This window comes from Pseudorca crassidens, chromosome 15, assembly GCF_039906515.1.
Source record: "Pseudorca crassidens isolate mPseCra1 chromosome 15, mPseCra1.hap1, whole genome shotgun sequence".
In the NCBI taxonomy this organism is placed as follows: Eukaryota; Metazoa; Chordata; class Mammalia; order Artiodactyla; family Delphinidae; genus Pseudorca; species Pseudorca crassidens.
The window spans coordinates 85,316,544-85,330,854 of NC_090310.1; the positions used below are offsets into that span (position 1 = coordinate 85,316,544).

The 14,311-nt window shown below is 44.4% G+C and overlaps 1 protein-coding gene across 1 annotated transcript in view; it reads left to right on the forward strand.

Annotated features, from left to right (window-relative positions):
- The window catches only part of ZNF831 (zinc finger protein 831), a 130,776-nt gene extending 122,812 nt beyond the window's left edge, over window positions 1-7,964 (forward strand). Inside the window, exons 5-6 of the mRNA XM_067708622.1 lie at window positions 2,024-2,190; window positions 2,907-7,964. Coding sequence (XP_067564723.1) covers window positions 2,024-2,190; window positions 2,907-3,749 — 1,010 coding nt within the window. The 3' untranslated portion in view covers window positions 3,750-7,964. The remainder of the gene's footprint in view (window positions 1-2,023; window positions 2,191-2,906) is intronic.
- The last annotated feature ends 6,347 nt before the right edge of the window (window positions 7,965-14,311 follow it).

Sequence of the window (14,311 nt, forward strand, 5' to 3'; positions counted from 1 at the left end):
TAATTAATAATAATAATGAAATTAAAAACATGATAGCAGACACGGACACCACTGAGTTGAAATAGAAAGTTGAAAGAAGTCTCCCAAGTGAAAAAGACAAAGAATTAGAAAATAGGAGAGAAAAGATAAGAAAAATAGAGGATTAGATCAAGATGTCCAATAACCTACGAAGAGCAGTTCTAGAAAAAGAAAAGACAAAAAATAAGGAAAAAAATATATCAAAGAAATAACATATTTTTCTAAAATGGAAAGACGTGGTTCACGTTGAAAGGGCCCACTGAGTGTCCTGACAATGAATGGAAATAGACCCAGGACCACGGTAACACTGGCATAAAAAGAGTTTAGGAGTTTCCAGAGAGAGAGAAACCAGAAGGTTTCCTCCAAAGGATCGGGAACCATGAATCATGTTGGCTCCAGACTTCTCAACAACTAGAGCTCAGTGGAGCTGAGCTCTACTGAAGGAAGATGAATTTTAATTCAGACAGCTATACCCAGACAAGTAGCCAATTAAAGTCTGAACAATTTTATTTCACCCTTTCTCATGAAGCTGCTGGAAGTTTTGCGTTAAGAAAGAATGCAGACAGAGTAAACCCAGGAAAAAGAAGCGTGGGTGTCCAGGAACCAAGGAGGTGAAGAAAATTGCCAGGATGAGGGTGGCGCACGGGCTCAGCCCCCATCAGGCCAAGGGAGCAGTGGTCCACTGGGAGCAGGTCAGAAAGTTTTGAGAGACAGATTTCCAAGGAAATGAAATGGAACCTAATAAATGAAATAAAAGACCACAGGGAAGGAGGTGGGAGGATGATTTTAGGAATAAGTCCATACAAAAAAGTAAGCAAAAGAAAAAGATAAAATAATGATTAACTCCAGGGAGAACAGTGCTGGCAAGAAAGGCAATGTAATCACAGCACGCTACCTGGCTTGGTGGTGAAGAGCGTGTTCCTCAGCTTAGCGATGTAAACACTGGATGTCCTAAACAAAATTATGACATCATAGTCGTATGACTGTAGAGAGAAGAGAGGGGAGGGGGTGTGCCCAGGTGTGCAGGTGATAAGGATTGTGGATGGGGGAGCTCGTCCTAAACCCTCCTCTCCCCTCATGACGTCATAGGCTATCCTCCAAATTGGAAACGGGGAATCCAGGAGGGGTGCTACGCGCTTGTTCTTAGGAGAGAAGGAGATAAATACAAAAGGAATCCAAAGTGGGAAAAGATGAGTGGGTGGGCAGGTGTGGCTGTTTCTCTTAATACACAGAAACACTTGACTTTTAAAAACTCTGGGCATGTGTAACGTTAATCAAGCTAAAAGCAGATGTAAAAGTGGGTTGAATGCTTTTCTCTGGTGACACAGCTCTTCTAGAATGTTTTTCTGATCTCCTCTCATGATGGGATCTACTTGCTGAAACTCTGTGGTCCTTCGGACTTGTATCCCAGGCCAATATGACAAAATGGAGGAGAGAGTACCGATGAAGGACGAGGGAAGGGCAGCTCTTCCCCTGAAAGGGAGATGCTGTTTTGGGGATGTTGTCAAGGCCATATCTTTGTCACCCCTCTCCCCCCACACATCACAAACACCACCACAGAACCACAGCAACACAAAAACCAACCTCCCTCCTGCTGTCAGCGCCCTCATGGAGACTAAGGCATCCTACATGATAGGGAAATTTCTACTCTCGACCCTCAGTTGAATGGCCAGAGAATTCAGACCGATCCCAAATTAACCCATGTGGCCAGGAAGATGACTTTGATGAAAAAAAGATTCACATGAAATATCTTCTCAAATATCTGTAATCAAGGGGGTTTTCTGCCTTGGGAATTGGTTTTGCCATTTCTTTCCTTATCAGAAGTGGAGACGTTTTGCTTGACCACGTGAACCGTTTCACGGCAAATCCATTTCCCAGATACACCGCGTGAGAGGAGGCTATGAGTTCAGAGCTGGTCATGAAGACACAGATCAACTCCTAGGAAATGACTGTTGGCTGACTCTATAACTTCAGGTGTATATCCATGTGCCTCCCCCCTTTTTAGGTCTAAATCTGTCAAGGGAGCCACCTTGTGCTGCCTCAGAATCCTCTCTTTGTGTTGGGGACGGAGAGAAGGAGGAGAGGAAGGAAGGCAACAGACACAGCTCGGGAAGCACCTGTCCTCACCCAAGTTCAAGAGCTGTCAGGGAAACAGACAGATCAACCTCGAAGGTGGGAACTGTGGTTCTGAGCGGTCTCTGCCTATCTCTTTTCTAGATTTATGCCTCTTTTTTCTTGTTAGTGTCCAGTGTGGCAAAACTCGCTTGGGCCACCTAGAGGTTTCCTGGCACAGAAACCCCGTGAGGCAAACAGACGCCTCCAGACATTGCGCTCAATCAGACGGCGACTTGGGCTGTGAACTTGGGATGATCTCACAGTTGATTAAAAAATCCCAAGTCCCTTATTATTTCGTACCTGAATAGAGATGCCTGTCACCCTGCGGAGGTCACTGCAATGCGGCATCAATGCCAGGCAGACTGGGGGGCTTTGGGCTGAGAAACATGAAAATGCTATAGTCCAGACCGCGCCTTGAAAACCCGCCGATCCGGAAACACTCAAACGCACGGTACTATAAAGTGCCCGCCGCAGGAGCAGCGATGATTTAAAATCGGATGCTCGGAGCCGGCTGGATAATCGAGCGGCTGGGTTTTCACAAGGCCAGATGCAAACACAGAGCTGCCTCGGTAGCTTATTGTGTGTCAGCACGGAACTTTACGGGGGTTAATGCGCCAATTAGTTATTAATGAAAACTGATGAGAGCGCTGTATCGAGGTTCAGGCTCTGTAAAGAATCGTTAAGACCTCCAGACCTTGTCCCCATTGAGGACCGCGTTTCTGACCAATTAACCTTCCGCCCCTCCATTTATTTTCCTTTGCACACTGCTGCAGATTTCTCCATCTGCCGGGGAGCATGGGGGTCGTCGTCCTCGGAATACAGCTGTGAGGCCAGGATCACCTCTGCCATCCGACTCCTTGGTGGCAGTGGCTGATGACAGACTTCCAGCCCGTGGCAAAGGTCTGCACGTGGGATTGCCTGAGACTCACCTGCCGCCCCCCCAGGAGCAAGTCTCCACAGACCCCACACCACGTACTTCCTCAGATGCTCAAGAACCTTCTTCCTTGGAGTCCAAAGGAACCTCTCTCTGCCATGACCTTGCTACCTCTGTGGCTGCCTTTTGTCCTTCTCTGGGGAAAAGAGCAGATCACACAACCCTGGGAATTCACAGTGTGGAACCACAAGACCACAGCCAGGGTGCAAGGGAGACTCTGACACAAAGCTCCCCCGACAGAAAAGCGATAGCAGAGGGCGTGTCCCCATCACTCTTGCCAGGGAAACCTTCATCTGGGCAGAGACTTTCAGGTTCAGTTCCACTGGGGTCCACTGGAAAAACTCATCTTGAAATACCAGCTTCAGGACCAGGTTCAGCCAGTTCACACCAAGAGGAAGGGAAACACAAGACATTTTTCCCTTCGGGGGGGAAATACGGGTGTGGGGAAGTGCGGGTCCCCTGCCCTCCTGTAGGAAATGACAGTGGGAAATGTCAAGGATCTGGATTCATCGCTCTAAAGGATGGTGTGGTTCCGTCTAGCCCAGGGCAGCCCACGGAGATCCCTGCAGCCCCTTCGAAAACCCTCAGGAAGAGGAGTTTGGAAGGAATGAGAAAGCAAACTCGCGTGGAGTTCAGCGACACCAGCAGCGATGATGAAGATCGGTTGGTGATAGAGATCTGAAACTTCCAGAGAAAGATGCGTCCACGGTCAAAGACAGATGATGCTTCACAGTAAATGCCGTCAAGCGGGCAGGAGAACTGAACTCTATTCATGAAGCCCCTACAGAGAGGAAGGCCATTTGGGGGTCTTTCTAAGATCTCCCCAACCAACTCTGAAACCCAAACGCAGCTTCACCCTTCCCAAGAGGCCCTGCTCACAAGGCAGCAGGCTGGGCAAAGCTGGCAGTGAAGCAAGGTCTAAGAAGTCTTGACCTACACAATGACTGTGGCTTGACTCCCAGCTGTATCCGCTGCATTGGTCCTTCACTGCCTCATCTGGGAAAATGGCATTGACCCAGAGAGCCACGATCGACTTGTTTCCGAACAAATGTGAACCCCCCCAGAGTCAAGGTGACAGGTTTCCTCTGTTAGTGAGCTGGGGGTTGGCTTCAAAGGGAGTGAGCATACTTGGGAAAACTGGGGTAGCTTGCAGAAGAGATGGGGTGTGAACTGGGCATCGAGATACATCTGTTTATTCTGGAGACAAAATCCAGATTCATTCAAAAACTGAAGTTTGGTCCCAATAATTTGCCTCCTTAATGGAAGTTGTAAATATACTTCAAAATGCCCATGATCTGGTGAAATACTAAGTATCTTTCAGTGTTGCACAAATGGTCAGTGCTTATGTATGATTCAGTGACACAAGCATGTACAGCTCTTGTGCCCAGTGCCTTTTCTGTGGAGACCTCTGACACCCTTGGTTTTTCCAGTTCTTGCAAAAGGAACGTTGTGTTAAAAGTTAATAGAACAGTCTCTGTAATGAGTCATTTTTGAGGGGGAAAAATTCACTTATTTTCCTCTGATTCTTTCTGTCATATTGTGCTCCGAGCAATTTCAATTAGAGGGTTACATTTTAGTAATCTCTGCAGCTTAAATTGATGCCTGCTCATCGTGATGGGAGCCTTTTAGATTTCCTCCAGAAGCTTCAAGGATACAAAACTAATTGGAGTTTTGACGCTGTTTTACATCTCAGTAATTTTATTTTGGGGGCTTGGTGTTACTTTGCTGTCAAATTAAATCAGCCTCTGTATTGTGCAAGTCAGAACAGCACAGAGAAAATTCGCCAGTGTTCCAAGCCCGTGCGCCCCTGTGCAGAAGAAAATAGGTGATCTGCGTCAGACGACGCAGTGAGCAAAGCCTCCGATTAACTGCACTCTTCTCCTCCTCCTTAAACGGGAGAGGAAAAACTTCAAGACATTTACACTGCTGCATTCCAATAAAATTTTATACTTGCTTTTGGTATGGTTTTGTACAATTTGAAATTTATAGCCGAGCTCTTTTGGCTTCACTTTGATGTAAGGATGTTCATGTGACATCTTGTAATTCAAAGGCGGGGCAGCAATGCAGAACATCTCACGTGCACGAAGATGCTTTAATACGTCCTTGTCTGTGACGAGGGATGGTCCGATTTCACGTATCTTCAAGTGAATTTTCCAATTTTAGGGTAACTCTAGAAACGTCAGGGTGGGACTAGCTGCCCCGGGTGACTTAGCATATGTCTGTGGTCATTTCAGATGCACTCATACGTAGCCAAGTGATTTCGAGCCCAGCCAAGGAAAACATGAGAAGGGAGGTAAAAGTATGCTAAGCATTCACTGCGTGGACTTTCTAAACCAAACAGAAGTGATGTCGTTATCTACCCATTGGATCGTCCGTGCCACTGTAACGAGAGAGAGGTCTAGGAAAATGGTCTGAATCCTGGAGGGAGAGAAAGGGACCTTGTCCTGAGCTGGCTGGGGCATCTTGGTGACGACTCACGCCCTCTCAGCGCCTGTTTCTCCGACTGGGAAGAAGAGAATAAGACAAGATGTGCCGAATGTGACCTCAGGCCCCGACCCTTGTGCGAGTGGCTCGGAGGTGGTCCCCGTGGGAAGGGGTCCTGCGCTCAAGGAGTTTGGGAGGGGGCTGTGGGGAACTAAAGCCAATTATTTTTTTGAAGAATGTGAGCTCGGGGAAGCTCCTTCTAATGTGTTTTTTTCTCCAGAGCTCTAGATTTGGGGGTGCAGTCAACCCATTTCTAAACGGTGGCTCATAATGCAAAAATTAGAAGCAAAAACAGAACACTACTGTGTGAGTGGAAGACAACATGTCTGTGGGCTGGATTGGTTTACTTTGTGTTGGGAGGTACTGGTCATCCAGATGCTTCTCTCCTGGACGGCTGCGGAGCTGTTGGCTGGACCACTGGACTGAGGTCAGTGAGTCACTGCTCCCAGTAGCGCCGACCTCAGGATAGTCAGGTTAGGCGGAAGCTTGATCCTTCTACGAGCCACGGATGCTGGCTGCCACATCCCAACCTCCATCAAACATGACGCAACATTGATTCCATCTCCAACTCCCCGTGTCTCTCATACAAGAGTGAGCAGGTTACCAAAATTTCCTGTCTCAGCTGGTCATTTAGCTAGTTGGCGGCAATGTTTTACAAGTGTACCTTACTTTATATCAACATGAATTTGTGAAAAGCTATATTTCAGTGGGTTTAAAAAAATTTTTTTTAATGTATTTTGAATGACCCGAGGGGACTTGGCTACTGAAAATCATCCCAAGGTGAATATTTTTTTTAATGAAAAACTCTTTTATAAATCAACAAACAATCTCTGATTTTATAAATGTTAACTTTCCTAGGGTTTTTCTTAAAGTGGAATGCAACTATAGGGATACATTTAAAAGATAGTATCAGTGATCTAGAACCCAGTTTGGGTTATTGAAAATAAAACTTCAGTAATATGGATTGATCATTGCTGCAGTGACTCTGCAAGTGTGTGCTGTGTAATGGTTCAGGGAAGACAAATTTATTTTAGAACAGGGCAAACTAGAGTTTAAAGATCAGGGATTCCCCCTTTCTCCCCAGTACTGCTAATTTCATTGTACCTTCAGGTAAGGCCTTAACCCATGGTGTCTCAGCTTCTCCCACAGAGAATAACTCCCGGGATGCTGGTACCGACTAAGATAAAGGGCACTTTGAATTCTTTCCTTTTCTCTCAGAGCAAGGTATACAAATGCCACTAACCATGATGCTCGAGACACTGCCAAGTTTCTTTCTCCAGCTGTACCTACACCTGGCCAGATCTCACCTGTTGAAGATGCATAGAGAAAAGAGCTTTCATGTTCCCCCTTGGCAACCTATACTGTTAAGTGGCTCTTAGCGTCATGTGCTTTTTGATGGACAACCTGAATCCTCCTTGTTGTAAAGCATGATGGAGACAACTCACGTCTCCTGTTGCATTTGAGATTCTGGACGAAGCTAATATCCTTTACTTCACAATCCAGAAGAACCTATGGTTCATTTGTCAAGAGATGAAACAAGACAGGGGATTGGTGCTTCTAGATTTGAATCAAAACGCTGTCAATAGCATGATGGGTACCTGAGGGCAAGTTAAACTTCCCTTTCCTAAAATCCCTCCTCTAAAGCTCAGATGGGAAGAGTGGCCTTGTAAAAACGCATCGTGGCCACAGTTCTTGGCATGGCCGGTGACCGATTTGCAGTCTCACGCCAAAACGTATTTCCTTGCATTTACATTCATTACTTAGAATGATCACATTATTCATTTTTTCCCCAGCATAGAAATTTGCGTTTTGCACAAAATTTGCCTGGTGCAGCCGATTTTTATAGTTATGGAAACTCATCATTATCGGGATGTACCACTGCTCAGATCCCCAGACATAATTCAATATGGTGAGGAGAAAACGGTCTGCCTGGCCCTATGGTGACCATATTTCTACAACCACAGCAAACAGGGCTTGTGTATTTCTTCTCACTTCAGTTGTGATTCCCATAATTCTTGAGGGAGACTCTTTGGCTTTTGAAACACTACATTTCTCAATATATAAGCACAAGTTTTTGCCCTTCACTTTCAGATACTCATTGAACATAGGTGTCAGGACCCAAAAAATCCAGTGCCAGATTTGTACCTTGTACAATCCTTTTCACCCATGCTTTGTACTTATGTGGGAATACATATAATTCAATCTGAAGTATAGAACATTGAGCATATTACTTCACCACTGGAAGAAAAGAAGCCAGGGAAAGTAGTCAGCCTCAGTCAGTTGAGGCCCTAGAGGATGACTCAATACCTTATATATGCAGTCAACTCTTCAGAACTTACTACTCTATTGATTGTTCACAACCAAGAAGCTATTGGCTTCTTGGTGGTTTGTTTAAATGTATTTCCTTCTTTATATGGCTAAATTATTTTGTTTTGATAAAAATAAAACTGAAAATGAAAATGCCTTGTGTGATTTGTTCACATTTTAACCAAAACTACCACAAAGAATATCCTATATAAATTGGATGTCTGATTATTCCTAAATAGTTGACCAAGCGTCCTGGCCGCCATATTGGTATCCCATTCCACTCAACGAAAGGATTAGGTTATGGCAAATTATCACATTTTCTTGTGCTGTTTTCTTTTCCCATGTGTCTCTTCTGTCATTGTCTGCCATATTTTATGGTTCATAACTTAGAAATGTGTTTTTAAATTCCTAAATGTAGCTAAAGTTTGAAGCCACATGAGGGCACTATCCACAGTGCAATAATCCCAAAGTTTTCCCCTTAGAATTGATGTTGCTTAGATAATTAATATTATTCATTAACAGAGAAAAAAATCTGTAATTCAAAGCAATGCCTCCTTATGAAGATAAATCATGTACTCTTGGCAAGAACAAGTAGACTTATTTTACATACCAACACAATATTCTTCTATGTCTATACCTCCTGAAGCCACGTGAAGTCAATGAAGACACGATGCATTGGGAGAAAAAGTGGGAATGGGAACATGGGAGGAACAGATACACCAACTGATGGATCTTCATAGCTTTTTTGCTAACTTATCAAACTCTAATAGTGATAAATTAATCCATTATTTCCAAATTTCCATCATTTGAGAACCATCTTACTGCTTTTGGCCATATGTGTCCACATGTGGGTACATTATTTACTTAATACTTTCATTTAAATCATCTTTGTCTTAAAGAAGCTATTCTTTTCCTAAGTAATAATATCTGTGAAATAACCTTAATTTGGTAGTTGTGTGTATCTTCTGATATGCATTAAAATAAAAGTATTAAGACTGGTTATCCATGTACCAGTTAAATATCACCTTTGTACTACCTGGCACACACCCCACACTCAGGGGAAGCATGGAGCTAATCTAAAAGGTACATGTGTTGTTTGTTCTTGAGTTACTCCGTTTTTTGTTTTTGTTTTTTGTTGGTTTTTTTTGCAGTACGTGGGCCTCTCACTGTTGTGGCCTCTCCCGTTGCGGAGCACAGGCTCCGGACGCGCAGGCCCAGCGACCATGGCTCACGGGCCCAGCCGCTCCACGGCATGTGGGATCTTCCCGGACCGGGGCACGAACCCACGTCCCCTGCCTTGGCAGGCGGACTCTCAACCACTGCGCCACCAGGGAAGCCCAAGTTATTTCGGGTTTTGTTAAGCTCAGCTCTCTCTCCAGTCCAGCAGAACTGGTGGCGGCAAGTTGCGTTGTAGGTTTATCAGATAAGTGTCTTCAGTCAAACTTTACAGCTGATTAATGAGCATTCCAAGTCAAAGGATTCTCACTTCTTTTAGTCTCAAAGGAACAATCATATAATGTCAATATATATATTTTCTTTTTTGGTATTTTATTGGTTGGTTGGTTGGTTAATGAGTACGGAATGATATACAGGAAAGCGTGGTTAGGGATTCATGCTGAACCACCAGTAACTCCCATCAGTTCTGATGAAACACCCGCTTCCATACTCTTGAACTTGAAGCAAATGCATTTGGCTGTACTAACTGTACTAACTTGTCTGTACTAACCCTAATTCTCCAGTCTCCTGCTTGGGGACAGCCTGTTGATCTCTGGGCTGCAAACGCAGAAGGAATTGCTTGGTGACATCTAGGACATTTGTCTCCAGCTGCGACAGACGTCTGCTTTCAGCCTCCCTCAGCTTCTGCCGGGGGGCAAACTCAACACCCTTTTGAGCATCCAGGCGATTTCTACCCAGAAGTAGGGGAATTGTTTTCTGGGTAAATGCAGGCGTGAACGGATTCCTCTAGGGAATTGGCGGTTTTGTACGTGCAGCATCTGGGCACGGGACCCAGCCCTGTCTCTGGCCCCAGTGGCAATCTAGTTTGTCTTCTATGTGTATGTTGCGTGAAACAGAGTAGAATTCAGCAGAATCCAGCAGAAATTCAGACAGAGCCCCTTGACGCCATCGTAAATGAAAGGCCAGATATCTAGGCTTGTGTTTGGTTTAAAGAACCCCACCTTATGCGCATGTGGGCACACGTGCGTGTGCGCACACACACAGACACACACGCACGTAAGCCACACCCTACTCTGAAAGTCCTCTTCTTGTTAAAATACAGAAGTGGGTGGAGTGGGCCAATGAGGTAAGAAATGGCTCCCTAAATGGCCCCAAAGAGACCTCCTTGGAGGCAGGGCCCACGGTGTCTTCATCTCGGAATAGTGCCTGGCTCAGAGCGGGTATTAACGCACACTTGCTAAGTAAACGAATGGAAATAGCTCACCAGGCAGGGAGACGCAAGAAGGATTCTAAGACGCGTAATTTGACACACCCCTCTTCTGATGGAGACCTGCCTCCTCATCAGAGATGAGCCAAGGCATCGAGAGACGTTCCTGTCCAGTGACTTCAGAATTAAGCGACAATTTTCCATGACTATTCCATCCCGTTCATTCGCCCAATATTTATCGAGTGCTTAAGTACATAGCAGGCACAGGAGAACATAGGAGTGGAAAAGGCATACAGGATCTGTGGAGCTTTTATTTGGGGGAGAGAATGCCAATTCATGAACCAACCAGGCAAACAAATGTGTCAGCAACGTGTTATCAGACGTTGCCAATGGCTAAGAACGCAAAGGGAACGTTAGAAGGTTTATCTTACCCTAATTCAAAACGTTTAATGCAAATAAACACTTTTCTTTTGTTGTCCTCAGCAGAAGAGAAACCATCCTACACTTTAAGATCTATCTCCTTTTCTGTTTCGTGCCACCACCTCAATTCTTCGCACGTGAAGCAGAGAATGTTGCAGGGTGACGTATCTCTAGTCTTGTACTTATAATTTCTTTTACTCTCCTGAAAGCTTCAGTTAGCATCAGTAAGCATGGTAATTTGGGGCTGCCTGTGCTAATGTGCTGAATTCCACATACCTTAGCACTTAGAGAGTGAACGCCTGTTGGATCCCACGGTAGCAGAGAAACCCAGGTGGGCACTATTTTGCAGCTAATTTTCTCAAGAGAAACCATCAAATGTTTGATGACTTGATGTGCTCAAGTCTGGATTATTTTTCTCAGGAAAGGTTAAGAAAGCATCCTTAAAGTCAGAGGTTCTCAAAAGGGAGCAGTTTACCTCCCTGAAGACGTAAGACAATGACCAAAGACAGTTTTAAAAAAAAATTTTTAATGTCTTATTTTTAAAAATTGATTTTATTGAGGTATAGTTGATTTACAATGTTATGTTAATTTATGTTGTACAACGAAATAATTCAGTTATACACATATACATTCTTTTTCATACTCTTTTCCATTATGGTTTATTATGGGATATTGAATATAGTCCCCTGTGCAATACAGTAGGACCTTGCTGTTTACCTATCCTATATAAAATAGTTTGCGTCTGCTAATCCCAAACTCCCAATCCATTCCTTCCCCACCTCCCCCTTGGTAACCACAAGTCTGTTCTCTCTGTCTGTGAGTCTGTTTCTGTTTCCTAGATAAGTTCATTTGTATCATATTTTAGATTCCACATATAAGTGATAGCATATGGTATTTGTCTTTCTTTTTCTGACTTACTTCACTTAGTATGATAATATCTAGGTCCATTCAGTGTTGCTGCAAATGGCATTGTTTCATTCTTTTTTATGGCTGAGTAATATTCCATTGTGTATATATATACCACATCTTCTTTATCCATTCATCTGTCAATGGACATTTAGGTATTTTCCGTGTCTTGGCTATTGTGAATAGTGCTGCTGTGAACATTGGGATGCATGTATCTTTTCAAATTGTAGATTTGTCCAGTTGTACGCCTAGGAGTGGGATGGCTGGGTCATATGGTAGCTCTATTTGTAGTTTTTTAAGGAACCTCCATCCTGTTCTCCACAGTGGCTGCACCAATTTATTATACATTCCCACCAGCAGTGTAGGAGGGTTCCCTTGTCTCCCACCCTCTCCAGCATTATTTGTAGACTTTTTAATGATGGCCATTCTGACCAGTGTGAGGTGGTACTTCATTGTAGTTTTGATTTGCACTTCTCTAATAATTAGCAATGTGGAGCATATTTTCACGTGCCTGTTGGCCATCTGTATGTCTTCTTTGGAGAAGTGTTGACCGAAGGAAGTTTTGATTTCACAGCTTGGGTGAGGGGTGCCACTGGCATCTGAGCTGGAGGCCAGGGATTTGCTCAGCATCCTACGAGGCACAGGATGGCCCCCATCAAGAAGTATCCAGTCTCACTGCCAGTAGTGCTGAGGGTTAGGAACTCTGGTCTAAGGAGGTAAGGTCACATTCTATTAGAGACCCTAGAACAGCCCTGTCCTCAAACTGATGACGAGATTAGAACGGGGAGAAAGACTTGCCTTGGCAGGACTAGAAGCAGAGTCCGGGCTCCGTATCCCAGTCTGGTATGCTTTCCGTAGCCTCACATCTGGAACTTTCCAAGTTGCGTGAGGACTTGTGTCTTGAGTCTACACACAGTAGACCATCTATGGGTTATGGTGCAATTAACTTCATTTTTTTTTTTTTTTTTTCCACTCTTCACTCCACCTTGAGGAGAAAGAACCAGGACATGGGAAGTTAAGTCAATGTGAACAGATGTGTGAATATCAACTAGACATTCAGTAAAGACAGATCAAAAGGCCAGCTTTGACTGTGAGGGTAAATGCAACCCAAAGTCCCATACCACTCCATTGACCTCTACAGCCAAGTGGGATGAAAGAACATGAATACTGCTGCTGGGAACCAGGGACTTTTCAGATTTGGTTGGGGTGCACGAAATCTGAAAGTTTGCTTTGAACCTTCTTCTTTGTAGAGGGAACTGAGAACCAGAGGATTTGGTCCTGGCTCGAGTCAGAGGCAAGGCTGTGACTAATACCAAAGCCCCCAAGTCCAACATGCTTGCCATGACACGACCAGGTCCTGCCTCTGAAATCTTCCATTATGTCCGCTGTCCTTGCTAAGAGGGTCGAGTAGAACAGTACATTCATAAAGGTTTTCTGCATCAGGGTTGGGAAATACCAATGGAGTTCTGGTTAACTAGAAATCATCCAGAAAATGAAATTATCCACACGAACCCATTCCCCAAATGTTCTAGTTAATCTAGGTGTTATTCTGTTGGTTTTGCAAAAAGAAAACTTCTCTCCTAAGACATCTGGACTCAAATAGATGTGAGTGGTGCCTATGTGGCCCCCTAATTTATGTACTTGAGTACAATAAATTTGGCAGGGATCACAAGCGTAGACAAAGAAGTGTTAACAGCAAAAAAGACATCACCAAAAAGCCTTTGGAAGACAAACACTTCTCATCTTCAATTATAAGACAACCTGATGCAGAGAGAGAATAAATTAATTTTAAAACCTCCTGCACAAAGAAAGTAATGGAAAAATACATCATAAGTAGTTATCCCTTTTGTGCTAAAAACAAGTGATTTGGAGAAAATAACTACATGGGAGTGAATGTGTTAGTCTTATTATCTTTTTCTGGTTTTAAATTCTTAGGGGAGAAACAGAGAACAAGAGAGAAAAGAAAAGAAGCTTTCATTGTTTCAACAAACATTTATTGGGTATTAGTATGTTGCCAGGCACCAGGCTACACTTTCTGTGACTTTTTGTGCTTTTAAAATTACTTTCAGTCAAGAACTTCTAGATGCCTCGTTGCTGGATTCCAGCGTTCGAGAAAGGCCACTCTTCTAAGGTTTTTGGCAAAACCATTACGGTTCAACTTCAGAGATGCAGCTGGGAATCTCACTTTGTCCCCTCACCCCCCATGGGAACCTGAGTTTTAGGGCTTGGTCCAACTAGGCTTAGGGGACATCCATTTGCAATGAAAGGTTTATGAGTCTCAGGTTGGCTTTTCCTGGAAGCAGACTCTGAAACAGCGTTCAGTGCCGGGGTCTATCAGGGGATGCCCTTGAGGTCCACAGCTGTGCAAAGGAGAATAGAGAAGCAGGTTGGGCAGAGGGAGAAGCTGAACTCTAATACAGACCATGACAGCCTTGGCCAACCCTTGGGATGCTCTGGAGAAGGGGTATGGCCTTGGGGAGGCAGATCTCTGCAGCTGAGGCAGTCGTCAGAGGGACCCAGTGCCTGCTGACAGCACTTCCGGCACCTGGGGCAACAATCCTTTGCTAAAGAGGTTCTGGCGGCAGTTCACAGTATCCACTACGGTGAGGCTCCACTGCGGGCACATCCATCCTCCCTCCCTCCCTTCCTTCTTTCCTTACTGCCATGCATCCAACAAATATTTATTCAGCACCTGCCATCTGCCAGGTATAGCCGGGTAGAGAAGCTGTCATTAAACAAAATAG